We start from the raw sequence: 23,239 nt of genomic DNA, 5'->3' as shown, positions 1-23,239 counted from the left end.
ATTTTATGGAAGCTGGAGATGAAAATAATTTCAATAGTTTAAAAACTATTCTGATTGTATGGATTTATATAAAGGTGTTTCTCTCTAAAAATGCTAGCTGGTTTCAAGGATCCTGACTAAGAATTCTATTTCTAAACAATCTGTTTTTTAAATTCTTATTCTAAATGCCTAATCTTGTATCTTCAAAAAAGCCACTCTATCATAAATATTTAATATTAAACATTACATCCATCAGATATGGATTTGAAACTAAAACCATAAATCTGTAAGTTTAACTTGTTTTAAAGTCAAATAAGTACATTTGTGAGGGTAGTTTTAAAAAATAATACAACAGCATTAGTAACTATCTTTATTCTAAAATTGATAAAAGCATTTAACATATACTTTATAAACAAATTAAATGCTATGCATTTTGCTTAAGAAGTGACTTAAAGTTTTTCAAGCATTATATAATTCAATTTGTGCAGAAAGGAAATTTCCAAATAAAGCTTTGGTTAGTAGAACTGATTACATACTGTCAAATCCATTTTCCAAAGTTGTTCAAAGAAAAAAGCTTCATCCACTAACACAGGTATTTCTTGTACAAAGTTTTTCACTGTTTAGTAAGAGGGATGAATATTACAATAATTGCTTTTGATTTCCATGTCTGGACCAGCCTTTTTTCTTCTCATTTATGTGCTCAGAATACCATCACTTTTGAAAGCGTAAATTATGCAGAAAATCACCTTTTTACTTGATTCTTAGGAAGGTAATCTATTTAAAAAATAGATTAGACCCGTAAGACTGTTAGCTTCCATATCTACCAAGATGCTTTCTAAGTTTCAAGCACTAATATATCCCACTGGGGGTAAATCACTTCTAATTTCCCTTAGAAGGGTAATATCTACTAGCACTAGGGCTCAGAATCAAGTTTATATAATATCTAAAAAAAACTAAATATGCCCCAAAACTTAATATTTTTACAGTTTCTACAACGTATGGATTACCTTTATTCATATGAAAGTAATAAAAATGCTGCCTAACTTAAATAATATATCAGTTTAACCAAATTAACAATCACAAAACTGCAGACATTTTTCTATTAAAATTTTCCAGTCCACTGAGCAATATTTACTCAAAAATATGATTATGAACTTAAATATATGCTCTTTTAAATTTACTGTTTATGCTGAACTGTACCATTGGTGCTTTTATGATTTTTGAAAATTATACTTACATAACTATATAATTCCAAAATGTAAAAATAAACCATCACTAAAATTCACTGGAGACTAACATTCTTTCATGGAAACAACTTATAAACATTTTAAAGTTCTACCTTTAATTATTTCAATTGGGCTTTTTAAAATAGATAAACTTCTCATTTCAATTATTGTGTAATACTTCAAAACTAGTTTAAACAAAGATAAACCCAAGAAGAACTAGTAAAAGCATTCCTTACTTTACATATGATGCCCCAAGTGCCACATACATAGTAATGTATCACAGAAAAGAATATATATAGTTTAGCAGATTATAGAGCAATCCTAAAAGTTTATACAAAGCTAAAACTGCCTCCCTTCTATTCCACTCATTTTCTTTTAATTTGATCTTGGCTCTATTTATTATCTTTCTATAATAACCACTGTGTGACATTTATCAGTTTTTTTAAGTGTTCCAATTAATTGTATATACTTCTTTAAACAGCTTTGTAACATTTTAGAACATTCAACCAAACTTTTTCATTAGATACAATATATCCTACATTTTTCTCACAAAATGCTCACTTTCCTGAGCTATATTAAACACCTTATAACAGGTGTATGTATAACTGAAGACCCTAAAATGTCAAGTTTACATTTTAAAAAAATGCATAGAGAACATAACATTTTGGAAAACCTATTAGTACTCACTTATTAGATATTACAATATATATGTTTTGTTTCCTTCAGACTGTAAAATGTTTAATCTTTATTACTGGTTATTACTTTCAGATCTGAATCACTTTTTTAATTTTCTGAGATTTAACTGCTATTAGGCTAAAGAAATAGATGAAGTTTTCTGACCAAAACTGGTCCATGAGTCTTCCAAAACACAATCCTTATATACTCAATGAAGATATCAAATTTCTGCGCCACAAAATAGTAGAATTATATCAGACCTACGGGAAATAAACTTTTATTATAATACAATATGCTTAAAATTAAGGTGCTATTATTCATCATGCCCTATGTCATCTTGTCTTTACCAAGTGGGCATCATGTCTGGAAACCACACTCTACCAAGATGCTTAGACACTTCCCAGTGAATCTGCTCCAAACTATACTTTTGGTCAGGAATTAATACTTCTTCCATAATGGATAACTGAGACAGGCGGCCACCACACATCTTCACAAACTCAACAAAGGCACTGCATGAGACTTCGCATTCCCCTAGTCCAATAGCCGACAGATTTTTGCAACGTTCTGCAATGCGAATTAACTCTTCATCAAGTGGCCGTAATCCATTAGCACACACTACTAGCTCAACTAGTCTAGGGCATGTCATTCCCACACGGCCAAGCACATCTTTGCTTACTGATCTCCCAAAGTAAAGATGGGTGGCAGGTATTTCATACCGAAAGAACGGATCAAATTCCTCTTCATATAAAAAAAAATACATTACTAAGTTCACTTTGGGTGAATGTCTGATGAAAGCATCCCAGCTGCTCTTCTGAATAGCATGGAAGTGTGTCTGTCCAGGATTCTCACTGACCACGTCAATGCGCAAATGTTCTAATCGAACGTGTTTTTCAGAAGATAGAGCAAGCAGCAACTCATCGCTTAGCAAGTGGTAATTCAGGGCCAGTTCACGTAAGCCATGACACCGATCCGCCACACAAAGGACACCTTGGAAGAAAGAAGACCCAATTATTTATGAAGTTTTCTACAAGTCCACCATCTCCAAGAATTTGATCAAGTACATGGCCTACAATAAAATTTTACCACGCTTCACTTACCACAGAGCTATACAATTTAAAATCTAGTTGTACTGACTAAACCAGCAGGAAGTCACACACATTTAAAAATCTATTACCAAGTCTGTCCATAAGAAAATGAGACCAATTCTAAATCTGATACCTTAAAAGAAATGAAGCTCACTTATGAACTCAGAAAAATCATAAATTATTCACTATCATTTAAAAATATACCATGACTAAATAAGACTTATCCCAGTAATGCAGTGTCATATTTTTTAAAAAACTGATGACTAACACTAAGTTTATAGGTTAAGCAAGAAAAATCACATGATCATTGTGACAGAGGCTAAAAGACATTTTTTTGAAATTCAACATCTAATCTTAATGAAAAAAATAAGGTAAAACCAGATAAAATGTGATTTATGTAACTAAATAAGACATTTGAAAAATTAAAAAAAAAAGATTTCCATCAAATGAGCAAAGAGTTTAACTGCTAATAATAATGTAACAAGCCTGTCAAATTTCTAAGAAAAAAATACTGAGATATCAACTAGATAGATGAATCAAAAGATAACTGCTCAATTCACATTAATGGAAATATACATTATGAGTTTTAAAGCTCTAACATTCTCAGAAAGCAATTCCTTATATGGTTCCTTATACTTCGGGCACTATGCTTCAAAACTGCCCAAAACCCCTAGTGCAGGAGCAGGTTTTACCAAAGGTCAGTATCTGATCTCCAAAGTGGTCTAGTGTAAGAACTCTGCCCCAAACAGACACACCCTGATACTACTTGATAAATGACCCACTCAAACTATTTCTTTTCTGTGTTTAGAAACAAGGATAGGAACAACAAAACAGACATCATATTATCTACTATTTATTGTACAAGTATGATATGTTAGGTTCTAGATGTGTTATCCCACAAATACTCAAAAAAAATCTAGAAAAATAAGTGTCTTTTCTAGTTTGAAGTTGAGTCAGCTAGCTAAAGATAGCAAAGCTGGAATTCAAACACAGATTGAGTGACTCTTAAGTGCATGTGTTCACCTACTGCCTAAGAAGTAACAAGACAGAGGTCACCAATAAGCCAAAGCTTTATACAGCTGTGGGAGGAGAATATATGCAACAGAATCAATGATGTGATAAACTGAATCACCAGTTTAAGACAGTCACCAGAAGAGGGAGTAAAAGACATCTGTGCTTCACTATTCAGCCACTGCAAAATTTCTGTTCTCCACAAGGTATGGATATACTTTGAAATAAACCCTGATCACCCAAGGTAACCTGGACACATCTCTGTTCTTCGCAATCTCATAAAGCCTGATATAAAAAAATAAACAAAACAACTAATACTAAACTTTCATTGGGTTATTTGTATGGAAATATGTTAATATAAATGTTTCAGACATTACATGAAATTTCTAAAAATCTTATATTTGTATTTGTATGGAAATATGTATGGAGATATGTTAATATAAATGTTTCAGACATTACATGAAATTTCTAAAAATCTTATATTTGTATTTGTATGGAAATATGTATGGAAATATGTTAATATAAATGTTTCAGACATTACATGAAATTTCTAAAAATCTTATATTTGTATTTGTATGGAAATATGTATGGAAATATGTTAATATAAATGTTTCAGACATTACATGAAATTTCTAAAAATCTTATATTTGTATTTGTATGGAAATATGTATGGAAATATGTTAATATAAATGTTTCAGACATTACATGAAATTTCTAAAAATCTTATATTTGTATTTGTATGGAAATATGTATGGAAATATGTTAATATAAATGTTTCAGACATTACATGAAATTTCTAAAAATCTTATATTTGTATTTGTATGGAAATATGTATGGAAATATGTTAATATAAATGTTTCAGACATTACATGAAATTTCTAAAAATCTTATATTTGTATTTGTATGGAAATATGTATGGAAATATGTTAATATAAATGTTTCAGACATTAAAAAAAAAAAAAAAAAAAAAAAAAAAAAAAAAAATAAACACATGGGAAATGGCAACCAAAGACGCAAATAAAAGAAACTTTGAGGTATCATTTAATAACTACTAAAACAGTTGCGGCAGGCATAATTCTGAAAGTTGTCCTCAAGATTCCATGCCCTAACCTCCAGAACCTGTGAATGTGATAAGATGATCACTCCCATGATTTTTGTTATGCTATAGACAGCACAGTTAGCTTTAAAGTATGATTAGCCAGGCGATCCTAATCTAATCACATGAGCCCTATAAACACAGTTTTCTCTGGCTGGTTGCAGAAGAGGAAGTCAGATTCAGAGCTTCTCTAGCGAAAAGCCTGCTGAGCCATGCCTCTAGCTCTGACCTAAAGAACTAGGATGCCAATAAATGGGTGATGGTTAAAGCTGCTAAATTTGTAGCTGTTGGTTATGCAGCAGTAGAAAACACACAGTTACAAGTGCTTAAATACTTAACGCGAAATAGTGACAAAGATAAAACTGGTAAACTATTACAACTCAATAATACAAAGACAAGTAACCTAATTAAAACATAGGCAAAGAATCTGAATAGACATCTCTCCAAGGAAGATATACCAGTGATCAATAAGCACATGAAAAGACATCTGAGTCTTCAAGAACATACAAATCAAAACCACAACAAGATACCAGTTTACATTCACTGGGATGGCTATAATCAAAAAGACAAATAAGTGTTGATGAGGATGTGAAAAAGTTGGAGCCCTCGAACACTGCTAGTGGAAATGTAAAATGATGCAGCTGCTTTGGAAAACAGTCTAGCAGTTCCTCAAATTAGGTTAAACAGAGTTACTATATGATTCAGCAATTCTAATCCTTGTTATACACCCAAGAGAAATTAAAGTGTCCACACAAAAACTTGCATATAAATTTTCATAGCATTATTCATAATCGTCAAAAGGTAGAAACAACCCAAATATTCATCAACTGATCAACAGAAAAATGTGGTATTATCCATAAATGGAATATTATTTGGCAATAAGAAGAAAAGAAATACTGATACATGCTACAACATGGATGAACCTTGAAAACATCACACTAAGTGAAAGAAGCCAGTCACAAAGGACCACATACAATTCCATTTACATGAAATGTCCAAAATAGGTACATCTACGGAGACAGTAGATTAGTGATTGCGTAGGGCTGGTTGGAATGAGGGTTTTGGGGGGTGACAGCTAAGAGGTACATGGGACCTTTTGGGGATAGTAAAAGTGTTCTGAAATTCACTGTAGTGATGGATGCACTACTCTGTCAATACACTAAAAGTCAATACACTGTAAACTGTATGATATATGAATTATATCTCAGTAAAGCTGTTACAAAACTGGTACAGAAATCCATTGGTGGTGGTGTGTAAACTCATACAACTCATGTTGGAAAAAAACACAGCAAGAAGCATTAAAAAAATCTAAACCCTTTGACCTAGCTCTTCCACTTCTTAATAATTTGTCCAAAAGAAGAAATTAACAGAAGCAAACTATATGCTAAAGTAGTTCATTTTTTAAATCACAGCAAATAGTAGAAACAAGTTAAGTGTTCAACTGTAAAAAAACTATGAGGCAAATGTTGGCCTATCAACAAGACAGAAAACTAAGTAGCTAAATGTTCATTAGTTCAGCTGATAATTAATGAGTGTCTTATATGTTAACAACTGGTGCTAGGATGGTAAAGAGTCAACAGAAACAAGACATCCTTATCCTAACAGAAGCCAGCAGATAATTAAACAAGAATGCTCTGGGAGTCACAGCAAGGAAATCAGGGAAGAATTTCCAGAACTAACACAGACCTACAGAATTTAGAGGGATCAAGCTAGGGCAAAAGGCGAGTAGAGAAGGAAAGAGAATAGTATTTCTGTGAGAATACTCAGACATGGACGAAAACACAAGCACTGTAAGAAATGAAGGGAGCTCAACATACAGTATCTAAGTAAGAGAATATCTTAAAGGCCGAAATCCAATAGACAGGCAAGGACCAGATCATATGGGACCTTGTCAGCCTCAGTAAGGAGTCTGGATCTTACCTAAAGCATAGTGAGAAGTTTTGAAGGGAATTGGAGGGAAAAAAATCAGATTTATATGTTAGAAAGATTACTCTGGCTATACCATGGAAATCAAATTAGAGAAGAGCAAGGCTGCAAGTTAGGAAATCAGTTAAGAGGGTACTCACAAAGATTACAGGGCTAGATTAGAGTGGACATGAAGAAAGGTAGAGTGTATTAGTTTCAGCTGCTTAACAGAATACCACAGACTGGGTGGCTTAAACCATAAACATTTATTTCTCACAGTTCTGGAGGCTGGAAGTCCAAGATCGGGTGCCAGCAAGGTTGGGTTCTGGTGAGGGCCAGAACTCTTTCTGGCTTCTTGCTGTGTCTTCACATGACAGAAAGAGAGATCAGATCATCTTTCCTATCCCTTCTTAGAAGGGCACTAATCCCATTTATGAGGATTTCTCCCTTATGACCTAAATACCTCCCAACCCACTTTCAAACACTGGGGAGTAGGGCTTCAACATGTGAACTGGGGCAGTGGGTGAGGGGTGGAGGAGAACAACACCAACATTCAGTAAATAGCATAGAGATTCAAAGCATGTATCAGTGATGGAGTCACTAGACCTCAGTGACTAAAGGGATGTAGAAAGTAAGGGTAGAAGAAATCAAGGATATCTGTTCGGTCCCTGACAACCAAACAAGCAGTACCATTCACTGAGACAGTAAAAAGGGAGAAGCAAGAGATTTCAATAGGGGGAAAAGGAAGTTCATTATCTGACGTACCAGTGAGACATTCTAGAGGCACTAGGCCATCAGCAGCTCAACACGTAGATCTGGAGTTCCAGAAACACTAAAAGTAGGAGGTGTTAACATAGAGAACATAACTGAAGCCATTGATGAAGATGACACAGCCCACAGTTTACAGAATAAAACAATAAAGGGCCCAGTACAGAACACAGTGAAACACCAAAATTTAAGGAATGAAAAGAGAAACTATCAGAGGAAACACAGTAGGAACAATCAGAAAGGAAGGAGGAAAATCAAGTCACTAGTGTCAAATGGTGCTTAGAGGTCCAGTAATAGACAATTGTAAGGACTATATGAAATGGGAAAAATGTTTTGATAAAAATTGAACTGAGGGCTTCCCTGGTGGCGCAGTGGGGGAGAATCCGCCTGCCAATGCAGGGGACACGGGTTCAAGCCCTGGTCTGGGAGGATCCCACATGCCACGGAGCAACTAAGCCCGTGCGCCACAACTACTGAGCCTGCGCTCTAGAGTCCGTGAGCCGCAACTGCTGAGGTCACACGCCTAGAGCCCGTGCTCCGCAACAGGAGAAGCCACCGCAGTAAGAGGCCCGCGCACCGCAACGGAGAGTGGACCCCGCTCGCCGCAACTGGAGAAAGCCCGCGCACAGCAACGAAGACCCAACACAGCCAAAACTAAATAAATAAAGTAAATAAATTAAAAAAAAAAAAATTGAACTGAAAAACTGTTCAGTGAAGAAAAAGGCATAGAAAATTGCCCTTAATTACAACTTAGAGAAAGAAACTATCTAAATATACAAAATATGGATGGAAAAAAAAATACACAAGTGTTAAATTTTAAATTAAATCCTGTGTTTATACTCTTAAATTAAAAAGTATTACAAGTGCTCTTTCTCTTCCCTTCCCAACAACTAATCCAAACGCCATTAAAGCTCAGTAAGACCAAGCAAGCTTATACTGTATTATGAGCATTGATATGTATATTTAATAAAAATAAATGAGCATGAGATGTACCAGGATAAAGAGAATAATGAGCTCAGTTTCACAGAGGAACCAGAGACCCAAAGGTTCTCATACAGTGTGGTAAGTGCTACAAGCTATGTTGAGAATGCTATGGAAACAGCAAGTGGGGCTTCTAAACCAGACGGGAGGAGGAAGAAACTGAAACAGCTGAACTAAATTTTGAAGGCTGGACTGGAGTTAGCCAGGTGAAGAAGTGAAAAAAAAATTTTTTTAGAGGCATTCTCCAAGGTACAGTGTACTGACCACACACACATACAAAGAACTGTTGTTACACAGGGCTCATATAAAAGCTACACATGAGTAAAAAGCAAACAAGATTAAAGAGAGAGGTGGGGGTCAGGATACAAAGATTTTTGTACACTATGAAGCTATGAAGTATAGCCCATACTCTCATAGGAACCTATATACGGTAGACAGTAAAATGTGACCAAGGTCACATAAGGAGCTGCCAATGCCCAATCTTCTTAACTTCTATTTTATTTAGATTATCACCTTCGATGATAATCTAGAAGCGGCAGAAAAAGATAGGAAAACACTGCAACAGACCTCACCATTCCCATCACCAGACCCTCCGTGTGGGAGACATGGGAGGATAGAAAGTAATCTCCATCCAAGAGGGAATCATTTTCTTGGGGGAAGGCCAGGCTTTAGTTATGGCAACAAGGTGGGAGGTGTTCTGTAAAGAGATCAAAACAGGTTTTCCAAAGTAACACAGCCAAAGGGTTGGGAGAGATGTCAACAGTTGGAGGGCCAAGTCAGGAATGAAGCATCAGACTAACACAAAGTGTAGGTTTATAACTGCTTTATAATACAAACCATTTGGAATTTAAATGCTCTCAAAGTGAATAATCTAGTAATGCTTAGTCTATACAAGAAAAGCTGGAAAGAGCTTTAATGATGCTACTCCTCCATTTGGTGCACTCTCAGCTCTAAAACTCAACTTAGGAAAAGGACTATTTTGCAAAATGTAAGGCGGTAACTTCAGCACAACTCCTCTCCCTCTACGTAGTGAGACGAAAAGCAACTGTGAGATTTCTCTGACGCAAAACCTACTCTGTCAGCGCAACCACGATTAGAGAAAATTCTCCTCTACCTAAAGGGCCACCTCAGGCTGCCCTCGCAGTGTCCTTTCCTTTTATTTTTTTAATTTATCCATTTTCTAGCACAGGTTGGACACACATTGCCAAATAAAAAGATTAGAAAATAAGGTGAAAGTAAGTGTCTAACCTAGGAATGCTACAGAATTTATGCTATTGTATTATAACAATAAAAATATTTTTATGCAATAGAGAGGAAATAATCATATGAACTCACCTTCAAGGTTAATGATCGTAATTCTCCTTAATTTGATAAACACATCAATACATTTTACTAAAATATTATCTGGCAAAAGCCACACATACCTGCTGGAGAGACGTGAGGACAGCTGCTCATTTTTAGCAACTTGAGTGTATCACTGTTGTTGGCCACTAGTACTTTGAGGGATGGATCATCTACTGGGGTGTCATCTATCTTAAGGGAGGACAAGGATTTGGAGTTTACAAACACAACCGTCAGTGCAGAGATAAAGTGAGACTGAAAAACAAAAAAATTAAAACTGTTTCAATTTTTACAAATGAGAATTGAGGGCTTTTCATATAATACACACATAGTTCATCTGAACCCTAATATATTTCACGACTGTTTTGGGGTAGCAGCCCCTCACTCTGTTGTGGGAATATGGTAAAAAAGAGAGGTGACTTCCCACCATCTTTGAGAACGACCTTTTTACGTGGGGGGAAAAAGATTTCAAACCTCAGGATGGGTGTCTCTGAATCACAACAGTCACTGGTAAGTAAAAAGAGGAACTCTGGAACCCAGAATGAGAATACCTCTCAGACACTTCACATCACCGTATCTGGAAACCCTACTCCAGTGTATTGTAACACTGAACTGCATTCTTTTTTGGTGATAGTAATGACCACTAAAATAGTTAATAACTATTAGCAAAATCATCAAAAATTAAAACAATCAACTTAGAAGCTATGAAAGACTTATTTGGAATATGGAAGCTCATACAAAATTTGATTCTAAAATAATAAAAATCATAACTAAATAAAATTCCAAACTTAAAACTCCTTTAGGGACTTCCCTGGTGGTCCAGTGGCTAAGACCCTGTGCTCCCAATGCAGGGGGCCCAGGTTTGATCCCGGGTCAGGGAACTAGATCCCACATGCCGCAACTAAGAGTTTGCATGCCGCAACTAAAGATCCTGTGTGCCACAACTAAAGATCCTGTGTGCCGCAGCTAAGGGCTGGAGCAGCCAAATAAATAAATAAATAAATAAAATTTAAAACTCCTTTAAATATGCTAAATTATCTACAGTTATCTATATATATAATATTCTGTTGGACACAGAATCTGACCTAAAGAAACCATTGTAGGAAATAGGAATTAAAGCACAAAGTATGGGACTCTGGATCAGAGCTAGTAAGCCATAACCAATGGACTCACTACAGCAGTGAAACGGATGAGGGCAGGCTAATAGCCAAGAAAGTACAATGAAACATTATCTTCTTGGTCACATTCCCTAAATTACTTTTTTCCTACTGTGATTAAATAACTACTTAAATTTTGATTAAGTATCTGTTTAACAACTTAAATGTTAACATCTTTCTCCTAATATTTCCATATCAAATTCAACTACATCTGTATTAGTATATGCATGACTCCATCACTGCCTTCTTTTTCCCATTTCCCTCAGAGTTAGCCCTGGTCAAATACAGTTCTTTCACGTTCCCTTCAGTTCTCCCAGGATTTCCAAGATATAGCAACAGCCTATTTCAATATTCTACGAAAGCCATAATAGGAAAAGAAAGAAAAACAGCATAAACATCCTAGGCCCATTTAATAAGGAAGGAAGAGTCCCAGATGCACCCATAGTTCCCAAAACCAAAATGACTGCATGTAAGTATAATACTAGTATTAGATATGCATAATGATCATCCTGAGTAATAAAAAAAGAAGGAAATTATGTTCAACATACCTTTTACTATGGTATCTTTTACATACTGTATGTGTACTTGTTTTTTAACTACAATATGTATACAGAAAAATCAATTCAAAATATTTCATTTCCCATATGAAGCTTGAACAAGGCACTACTATACCACATAACTCAGTGCTTCTTAGAGGGCCATGAACCATCTTAATCAGAACGACCTGGACTGCTCTTAGAAAAAGGAAATTTTGAAGAAGGATACCCAAAATTTAGAAGTTCCTCAGATGATTTTTATGCATATTAAGTTTGAGAACCACAGTGACTGAACTCCTATACTTAGAACCTTAAAATGTTGACATGAACAGACTCTTGCTGACTTCCCTTATGTTACACATGAGGAAAACAATTTATCTCAAATGTAGGAATTTAATGAACCTTTTAAAAAATCAATTAAGACTGAAATCAACTGGTGATACATTTGTTACTGATATTCCATTGAACAGCCTGGGTTGTAATATAAATTCAATTTAGTAATACAGACGTACCTCGGAGATAGTGCAGGAATTGGTTCCAGACTACCACAATAAAGCAACTGTTAAAATAAAGCTAGTCACACAAGTTTTCTAGTTTCCCAGTTCATATAAAAGTAATGTTTACACTACACTGTAGTCTATTAAGTATGCAATAGCATTATATTTAAAAACACAATGTATATACATTAAAAAATACTTTATTGGGGCTTCCCTGGTGGCGCAGTGGTTGAGAGTCTGCCTGCCAATGCAGGGGATACGGGTTCGAGTCCTGGTCTGGGAGGATCCCACATGCCGCGGAGCGACTAGGCCCGTGAGCCGCAGTTGCTGAGCCTGCGCGTCTGGAGCCTGTGCTCCGCAACAAGAGAGGCCGCGATAGTGAGAGGCCCGCGCACCGCGATGAAGAGTGGCTCCCACTTGCCACAACTAGAGAAAGCCCTCGCACAGAAACTAAGACCCAACACAGCCATAAATAAATAAATAAATAAATAAATAAATAAAGCATGACACAAATTAAAAAAAAAATAGCAAGTTCTATAAAAGAAAATACATTATTGCTAAAATATGCTAATCATCACCTGAGGCTTCAGCAAGTTGTCATCTTTTTGCAATAGTAACGTCAAAGATCACTGATCACAGATCACCATAACAAGTAAAACAATAATGAAAAAGTCTGAAATACTGCAAGAATTACCAAAATGTGACACAGAGACATGAAGTGAGCAAATGCTGTTGGAAAAATGGTGCCAAGTGACTTGCCTGACTCGCCACAAACCTTCAATTTGTAAAAACTGCATTATTTGTGAAGTGCTGCAATAAAGTGAAATGCAATAAAAGGAGGTATATTTCTTCCTGAATCATCCTAGTAAATTAAACAATTAGGTGTTTAAAGGGGTGTCTATATTTTAGTTTGTGGCGTATTCTGATAAAGTCGTACAGATTACTGCTGGATACTAACCTAACTGAACATGAGCTAACACACACAGGGATTTTATCAGTTGTCTTTCTAAAAATGCACACTTCTTATTTTTCTATTTTAAGAGAATAGTTATTAGAGAGACTATCTCGAATTACATGCAGGATTATGTTAGAACATATATATGAATATAAAATTTATATAAATATAAATTTCACCAAAAAAGTTTTCTTTAAATAAAATCTGTAAATTAATCTAAGCTGTACTTACACTAACTCTGCTCAAGAACAAATCTTTACACACTTACCAGAAGATTTTCTAAGCGAGCTCTACCTGCTCTTAATACTGGCACTGTCTATTTTTCTTTGATTATAATCTCACCAATCTGCTCTGAAAGTCCAAAAGGGAGCATCTGTATGTCTCTTTTTTTCTAACACGCTTATTTCTCAGTTTTACTTAGTCTCTTTCAGTGCTTCCTATAGAATCCTCTGCAAATTCACTCACTCTTTAACATTACCCATAAAGAAACACAAAGTTTAAAAAAAAGGAAAAGTGCTCTAAAAAAAAAATCATAATACTTAACATTCTAAATAGTAACTGGTTTTCCATTCTACATACCACTTTTCTTACATTCTCATTATCAGTACAAGAAATGGGTAGGGTTTCACTGGATTTCTCAGTAAAAGCTAATAAAACAAAACCAGCAGATACCTTTGGTAAATCCATAAAGCTTGGCCGAGCAGTTGAAATAAGTCCAAGTGTTTTTAAAGAGCAATTCACAAGTTGTGATAATATATCACAAGCTGCTTCAGCTGATTCTTTGCTGCTGTCCACCTGGGAAAAGAAAACATCCTTTACACATGAATATGGTCGCATTTCTCCGTGCATATTTTAACTTTACAAAAGCAAGAAATACAGTTATTAGTTTATTGCATTATAATTTAAAGAATTAATATTTATCCTTTCAATCACCTACCCTCACATACAATGTCAACCTTCTCTGAATCTCCCTGAAAAATTGTTAAGGGCAACTGTCAAGACTTAACTTTCACTATGATAAGATATCTATTTAATGTTAAAAAGACTTGGCTTTTAAGTTGATTTATTCCAAACAGACTATATCACATAATGGAAATATGAACTTACAATCTTTGAAAAATAATTATATATTTGGCAGTGGATCAGATCATACATGTAAATACAGTGGCTATGGTACAAATGATTCAAAACAAACTGAATGAATATTTACTCAGAAGGTTCCAGTGAATCACAACCTGGGATTTACCATTAATGTTACTAATTGAAAGATGAGTGTGAAGTAAAATGAGGGCCTCCAACTAGTCAAGCATGAAAATCTGCACCAAATGAGAAGTGGCTGCTCCCACGCACTCTTCCGCATAGACATGTCCTGGGGGAAGGGAAATGCGGCCAAAAAACTCCTTAAGGAATAAGAAGGAGCTCTTCTATCAAAAAGGAAGCTGCTCCCTGGGCTAAAAAGCATCTTAATTAAAAGTAATATTCCTTTAATTTCCAGATTGACGGACATTACCTTAACCCAAAAATGTCCTGAAGAGCTCGTTGTAAAACTGGTATACCAATTTACATTACACAGTTTCAGAACTATTTTCAATCCCACCCTTTGGCTAAGTTTCTCTACACCAGCGGTTCTTTGAGAACTGCTGTGGTTCTGGACCAGCAGCGTCATCTGGGGACTTGTTAGAAATGCACATTCTCACGCCCAATCCAGACTATCCGGATCAGTAACGGAGCACTGGATCCCAGCAATCTTTGTCTTACTAAGCACTCCAGGCATTTCTGATGCACATAACATTTGAGAACCACTGTTCTACACTAGTAACTCTGACTATAAGACTCTGGCCTGGGCTTCCCTGGTGGTGCAGTGGCTGAGAATCCACCTGCCAATGCAGGGGACACGGGTTCGATCCCTGGTCCGGGAAGATCCCACATGCCGTGGAGCAACTAGGACCGTGCACCACAACTAATGAGCCTGTGCTCTAGACCCCGTGAGCCACAACTGCTGAGCCCACGTGCCGCGGCTGCTGAAGCCCGGGCGCCTAGAGCCCGTGCTCCACAGCGAGAGAAGCCACCGCAACGAGAAGCCCGCGCACCGCAACGAAGACTGGCCCCCACTCAACGCAACTAGAGAAAGCACCGCGCGCAGCAACAAAGACCCAACACAGCCAAAAATAAATAAATAAAATAAATAAATTAAAAAAAAAAAAAGGCTCTGGTCTATGGTCAGTGATGAATTAAACACAAATATTATCAGGAGAGCTCAGAAGAATCCTGGGATGTGGCTCTTTCTACAAATCAGAAATTTCCTCAGAAAAATAAACAATCCCTAATAAAAATGTTTAAACTTATAGGACAAATGGTTTTGTGAAGGTTACACATGTTGGATAAGCTGAATTGTGTCACAGGTTAACAATGACCCAGCCAATCCACTGTATGGAACTGGTCTTCAGACCTAGGAGATTAATGTATTATACCCATCTTTTTATAGGATTTACCATAAGAACACTTTTAGACAACTCAAAGATGACTGAAATCGAGGGGAAGGCTCTTCAGGTTTCCTCATGCGCAGGCAGAGAGGGACAACACATAAGGAGTTCCTGGATTTTTGTTTGTTCTATCCTCCCACTATTCCCCCACCCTTGCCCTCAGTTAGGGTTGCAACATAACATCCAGGACATCCAATTAAGTAAGTATTAAGTATGTCCCAAATAATGCAAGGGATACTCACACTAAAAATTATCCATTGATTATCTGAAATTCAAATTTAACTAGGCATCCCCTATTTTTATTTGCTAAATCTAGCAATCCTACACTTGGTGGCCTAAGTTCCTTTGTGTATTTTTCTGGAAAGATAGCCATAATACACCCAACCATTCCCAACACCAGGTCTCTCTCCTCTTGTGATACATATGGGAGAATAAACAGGTAATCCCCATCTTAAAAGGAATGACAGTCTTGGAAGCAGACAAGACTTTAGTTTTGGCAAGGATCTCTGGGTTAAGAACCATTGCTATATATGGGTTTAACGTGACCTGTTTAACAACAGCTGCATATGGCAAATCAGGTATTCATGTGTTACTTTTCAACAATAACTATCAGGTGTATTAAGGATTTAGTGAACATACCCACATTTCATTATTCAACCCCAAAACAAAATGCTACAAGCCTCGGTACTCATACAAACCACTATGATTCCTTAAACTATTCTGGACAGCTCAAAAAGCCACCCCTCTTCATTTATCTCATCACTGCCTGATTTCCAGTATGTCCCTGCCGGCAATGAAAAGAAACAAACAGTTCTCTCCGGCATTCTTCCATGTACCTTTTTCTATTTCTGTCTAAAATATATTCATGCAAACCTTTTACATAGAGTTTCTGTATCTCTTTTTTCTTTAAAGACTCCATATCACAAAGCCATCAATAAGCAAAACTCAGTCCTATTAGATAAAAATAACAATTAAGTTTTAGTGAAAATTTCCACATCTTTTATTTATTTTACTGTATTATTTCTTTTGGTTCAAATTTGTTCACAATAATTCAATGTGGCAGCTTTGGTATATGATTATGTTTATTTAATGGTTGCTTCCACTCTTTTAAGAAATTAGTAAAATTTATAATAAAATGGAATAATTTAGCTCAATATAGTTATTTGTGATAGCCTCTAAGGTACACGATTACTCTAAATCTTGCAGCACTTTCCCTAAAAAGGCAATAGTTTAAAGACATGAGAAGATGTATTGGTTTAGGACACAAAAGCCACTAAATATGCTTTATTTTTAAAAGAAGGATTTAAAGTATTACCTTGAAGCTGACATATTGTAGATGGTTTGAATGTCTTTTAATAATCTGTTTGATCAGCTCTGGATGTGTTGCTTTCAAATAAGATGTAGCTGGCTGATTCAGTTCAAATTCAAAACATCTCCACAAGTCAGGCATGTGAAACACCTGGTTCCAGTTGCGGCAAACTTGTGAAGCATGAGCCCGGTCAAGAAGAGGCAAATACTTAAATACTTGGAGGATAATGTCCTGAAGGAGATTACCCCAATCACAAGTCTGAGAATGCTCATTTGTAGTCCTCAGTTTCTTGGATTTCTCTGCAGTACCTTCTTCTGATGAATTATGGTCACTATCTCTTCCTCCTCGTTTCATCCTATTCAGAAAAAAATGCACCATTTTTTTTATACTTAAGTTTTCAATAGAAATAAATCCAAAATTCATTCTTCTGTCACTGAGATGTGTATACATGTGCTTACAAATACCAACAGAAACATGCAGGAAGAACTGGATCAGTAATTCAAGGAGAAGAATATCAAAACAAAATATAATGAAAAACGCCAGCAGAGACCAACTGTCGTTTTACAAACTTATATCTTTGGCAGGTACTTTTAAACATTTGTACTGTACTACCTGGGGGGAGAAGTTGATCATAATTTTGAAGCTAAACCAAGAATTTATATTTCAAAAGTTGCAGTCAACTAGAAGGAATATAAAAGAGAACCTACAGTGACACTTTCTCAAGATTTCTTAAAAGTCATCTAAGGATACCTACTATATTTGAATTCCGGAATTCATGGCAGTGTCCCAGGAACCTCTAGAGAAGACCTGAATTAAGTAATCAACAGATCTCACCACACTGGGTAGCCTGTGATATGTGTTACTGCCAGACCCAATCTCTGCTTAAAATGAGCAAACTCATCCCCACTGTGCGTATTTGGTCTGGAATGTGGCTGCTTCTTCCAACACATCACTGGCTGTTGCAATGTTTTATCCAAGTTGTATTTTTGAATGAGAGTTAAGTGTTTATTCTATCTGTTTGTACGACCTTCATTCCATTTGATTTTTTGAAAGTAGTTTTGTTGTTGTTGTTGTTGTGTAAAATAGTAGTACGGTTAAAGAGAATGGGTTCCGGAATCAAGCTCCCTGGTTTAATTGCTGGCTCTGCCTCTCACCGGTTATGTGGCCTTGAACAAATTACTTGACTTTCCTGTGCTTCAGTTTGTGAAATGGGAATAACAGAAATACACAGGGTTCTTGTTAGGAATTAAACAGGTATTAGGGCTTTTGAAAGGAGATATCGATGATTGCTGAACTCAGGTATAGGAAAGCAGTCTAGTATTAAGGACATTAAAGTGCAACACAAGTAGAAACAGAGGTTACCAACCAGAAGGCAAAGAATGATCCTAGATTTGTTTTAAAATGAAGTGTGTATGAGAGAGAGAGTATGAGAACGCAAGCTTATGTATGAGAAACATACATTGGAAGTAGATTACCACAATATAGTAACTGTAATAGTGAGATTATATAATACTATAATAGTGGGACAATAATAGTGGTGGGATTACAGGTGATTTTTTTTTTTTTTTGCCAGTATGCTTCCCTATATTTTACACGTTTCTTTTAATGTCAATGAATTACACTGTAATCAGATAAAAGGTCTCATTTTGATTTATTTGGAAAAATAAATATTGCAGGCTCTAACCAAACGGGGGTAACTGCAGACCACTCACTGGTATCCCTATCTAGTTTAGAGCCTGCACTACTTTTGTCTCTAGGGAGCAGCTCTGGCAGGGTTGGTTTGGATTTAGAGTCACGGCTTTTCCACAAAGGGTGGCTTGTAGCGCCAGCTCCCTTCTGCTGGCACATCGGCACGTACGAGTTCTGACTCCTGAGTGGGACAAACGCACACAAGCATGGCTCTTAACCAAGTACGTCTCTGCAGACTCTCTCTCTAGTAGCTAGCTAAGATTGTGAAGGAGGAGTAGGGGCTGGAGGAACATGGCAGAGGACCCTGGCTTTCATGCCATGAAAATCAGCCCAGGAGGTCTTAGTACATGTGCAGTAAACCGCCTATTCCTCGTTACTCCTACTCCCAACTCTAAGTTAAGTAAATTAAATGATGTATATAATATTGTGCAGGGGGAGAGGAAGGGCGAAAACAGAATGACAGAGGTGATAGCAAGAGGGTAGTTTTATAGAAGACTAAAACTTACATCTGAATCTAAGAATACATTTTTAAAATGTGTTTAGAGAAAAGGCAGTATAATCTACAATGTCATCTTTAATATTAAAAAAAAAGTCTCTCCTAGGAATAATTCTCACTAGAGGTTGAGATAACACTGTCATTATGACCCATTTTTCTGCTTTAACTTATCCTGAAGGCTTACTTTAATTTTAGCATATAAAATCTGGGTCAAAGAACAGAGTTTGCTACTCAGGGCTTATAATTTCTCTTCTGACCTAAAACTACTCAGAATTCTGAGATACAGAGATTCAAAAAATAATGAAGTTATCTTTATAATTTCTACTCCTTATTATAGAATGTTGATCTATTTCTGGAGAAAAGTCTTCTAAAACCAGAACTATTCAACTTAAAGATAGAATGATTCATTTTACTTTAAAGTATATGGACATATAAACAAAAATAAAATGACAGCCTTTTTTACACAATTATCTTTGCTGATCCTAACAAATACCTTCTTTTGTCTGTTGCAGCCTTGTTTTAAATAAAGTATATTTCAATACCTTTCCAAGTTGAGGGGAGAAAAAAATTGACATATTAAAAAGAAGTATGCAACACTGAGGAAAAGTATCTCTTGGTCTAGATATATAACACTATATGATCACCAAAGTATATTTTAAGCACTTACTAGTCTATGACTAGCTGAACTAGTCTGTAAACTGTCATATATGACTGTAATATGTCAGAATTACAGTATATTAAGCAATAGAAAAAATGTAAGACCAAATGCCAATATGAATGTCTCTGTATTATCCTCATTTATGCATAAAAGTGTGAGCTCATAGTGGGCACCTAAGAAAAAATTTTAATGTCTAATTTTTTTCCACGATGATCTCATTTATTCATGCAAAAATTTACATTGCTTTCAAAAGTATTTTATTAAATCTATTTACACATGAAGCTCTGCTATACAGAAAGTTAAACAATTGAGAGCATCCACCAGTCTGCAAAGAATTTACTTCAATGGATTACTTATCTCTTACTTTTAGTCAAAGTGAAAATACCTCTCACACTTGAACGGGAGTGCAGAGGAGAAGCTGGATGATCAACATCTTAGATTTTGCAGGGCACCCGAACTAGGCCTCTTCATGACTCGGGCAGTTCAGTTTAAACTGTAACCTTCCAAGGCCCCAAATAATCAATGCAACTTAGGCCACTAAAAGCATCTGGTGAGGGACTTATACTGCTACGAAGCATCAAAAAGCAAACTAATGAGGAAAGACTCCAGCCTCGTTGAGCAGCACAGGGAGTTGTGCAATTTACTCTTCACATTTCCATACACTCTGAAAGGACCAGTCCACTTGCCCATCAGATGAAGAGTAGCAGAAGAAAACACTTAGCCGTGTGCCCCTCGTTGTATTATTTTTAGTACATTGCGCTGGTAGTAATTTTAAAAGCCCATTTGTAGTTGGCTCTAAAAAGCCTGTTTGGGGCAATACATCTCCTTTCCATTTATGTTCTTCTTTGACTAATATCACAATTAATATGGATTCTTTGGCTGGAACACAAGACTAAAACAGCGCAAAGAGCTTAACTCAGGACCAGATGGTATCAGAGAGTGTGGTGGAGAGAATCTGCTCAGCGATCATCTGTAGATACTACAAGTTGATGGCGTTTTTATAAAGATCTCAGGAGTAGAGGAAGACGACTCTAATTAAAAGACCTGGGCCGTTCGCTTGGACATGATCAGCAACAAAATAGTTCACCTCTTAGCTTGGAGATACAGGCCAATCATTTAACAGGCTGTTTTCCTGATCCCTGTCCGCAACCCCCCCCCCCCCCTTAAAGGGGTGCTCTTGATCAAAGCAGGCGCGAAGCTGCTCATCACAAGTTGACCAACTTTTCCACGTGGCTACGCGCGGCCCGGGCGTCCTCTCCTCCCGCGCCACCTCCACCGATTGGCTTTCCCTGACATTTCTGCTGCGCCCTACCCCGGGCAGTCTGTTTTGACATCTTAATGCCTCTCATTTCTCAAGCTGCAAGCACGGCCGTAGCCGACACCGGGAGGAGCCCGGCAGAGCGCAAGCTCAACGGTGTCGGTCACCAGCCCCCGCCGAGGGTTAACAAAGCCGGGCGACAGGCTCGGCGGTGTCGCGGGGAGGCTGCAGGCCGCCGCCGCCGCGAACGCACCACGCCTTGTTGACATGTTTTGAAGCAGGCTCGGCGGGGAAATGCCCCGGAGCAGGGTCCGCGGTCCGGGCGCCTCGCCGCGCCCCGCGCTCCCGAGGAGCGGCGCGCGCGCACCCGGGGCCCCGCGCCCCCCGGCCCGCCCCGCCGCCCGCCCCCGTCGGCGACCCTCCCCGGTCCCGCCTTCGCCCCGGGGCTCGGGCCCTCCGCCGTTACCTGCTGCCGGGGGCGGCTTCCCCGACACTCCACCCCGGGCTCCGGGGGCGGCTTGGCTCGCGGCTCTCACATGAGGCCCCGCGCCTTGCGCTCCCGCCGCCGCGGCCCCCCGCGCTCCACCCGCATCCGAGGCGCTGGTCCCGGGGCGGGTGCCAACGCGGCTCCGCCTTTGCGGCTCTGGCTGCCCAGGGAGAAGCCGCCCTTCTCAGTCCCGCGCCGTCCGCGTCCTTCTCCCAGGTTCTCTCGTCGCCGCTCGAGAGACGCCTTCAGCGAGCCGCAGCCACCGTTTAGGTCCCCTACGCCGCGGGCCAGACACCGAGTCCAAAATGGCGCCCGGGCTCGCGGCCGCGCGCTTCCCCCGGCGCGTCTCCGCTGAGGGGGGCGGGCGCGTCTCCGCCGCGGCGCGTCCGCGAAGGGCGAGGCGGGGGGCGGGAGGAGGCCGCGCCCACGCGGGAGCGCGCTCCGCCCCGCGCGGCCAGGGGCCTCAGTTGCTTGGTTCAGGCTGGAGGGCTTGCAGCTTTTCTCCCGAAGATGTGACTACGGCTTTTCGCGGTTTTTCGTCTTGAAACCGAAGGTGGGAGGGTTGGAGCCAGCTAGATGCCTAAGAGACTCTCTGCGGTGGAAACTGGAAGTTTAGGGAGGTGGAGCAGCGAGAAGAAAGAAGGGCGAGTCTCTGGAGCCGGCTGTAACCCAGCAGCTGGTTCGGGCCGAAGGATAAACAGTAGCTGCTGCAGCGCACACACCTCCGCGCGCGAGGCGGGAACTCCGACGGCCACACCTGCGCCGCGTAACCCGACGGGGTAAAATACAGCTTGTAATAATACGCACCATATAGACCGTGACAGGTATAGCATAATAATATGCATCATGTATGCATAAGGTGTCTTTTAAAACTGCGGGGAATTAAAGCAGAATGGTGACAGTGTTAACGCTGGGATTACAGGTGATTTTTTAAAAATCGCCTTTATGAAGTAGACTCCTGAAGTTTGTAAGTTGCTTTCTGAAACACAGTGAGGAAAGTGTGAGGGAGTAGATGGCTATTTAAAAGAAAACTCCGGTGAAGCCTTTTGTAAGTAGAGGCATCTTTGTAACTGCTACCTGGTTAGCTTGTTTTAAAAGTTTGGATTTTGGGGATACTGGGTTTTCTTAAAGTTAGAACCGTCCTTAGGTACAAAATCATAACTTGAATCATGCAGCTTCCCTCCCTCAAAAATAAAAAGAAAGTAATTTTTCATCCAAACATAGATGTCTTTTCAAGGATCTGACCCATGTGTAAGAGACTGGAAGGCAGTGAAGCCCAGGCAGCCCTCCACAAAACTGAGCTAGGAAGCCATGTGTAAAATGACAGCAAGATTCAACGCGGCAAGATGCCACTGTTCTTCGTTAGGGCCTGGCTCTCTGATCATCAGGTCACAAGGAACAAAGTCTCCAGCAACATAATAATGTGTACCTGCACTGCAACACTTTTTAGCTTCCTCCGTGACTGGTGCTGAAGGACAATAGGAAGACAGGCCGTGATAATTATAAGAGGAAGAAAAAACAAGTCAAATACAAGCCCATTTATTTAAAGCTAGGTTAACAGAATAAATGATCAGCAAAACACATTAAACCAAATCAGCAAACATAACTAGTATATATTACATCACAGTAAAATTTTCACACTCTAAT

At 38.3% G+C, this 23,239-nt stretch overlaps 1 protein-coding gene across 1 annotated transcript; it reads right to left on the bottom strand.

Moving 5' to 3' along the window:
• Positions 1-333: 333 nt before the first annotated feature.
• On the bottom strand, positions 334-21,834 carry FBXL3 (F-box and leucine rich repeat protein 3). Its single transcript, XM_057532726.1, has 5 exons — positions 21,572-21,834; positions 17,011-17,359; positions 13,885-14,007; positions 10,151-10,322; positions 334-2,867 (listed from the first exon to the last, which is right to left on the bottom strand). Exons 2-5 carry the CDS (start codon positions 17,356-17,358, stop codon positions 2,224-2,226), a joined length of 1,287 nt encoding a protein of 428 aa, XP_057388709.1. The 5' UTR covers position 17,359; positions 21,572-21,834; the 3' UTR covers positions 334-2,223.
• Between the last annotated feature and the right edge of the window lie 1,405 nt (positions 21,835-23,239).

The sequence above is a fragment of the Balaenoptera acutorostrata genome, chromosome 18, assembly GCF_949987535.1.
Source record: "Balaenoptera acutorostrata chromosome 18, mBalAcu1.1, whole genome shotgun sequence".
Taxonomy (NCBI): Eukaryota; Metazoa; Chordata; class Mammalia; order Artiodactyla; family Balaenopteridae; genus Balaenoptera; species Balaenoptera acutorostrata.
Note: the sequence above shows the minus strand (reverse complement) of the source record. Positions and strands in the feature narration are given on the sequence as shown.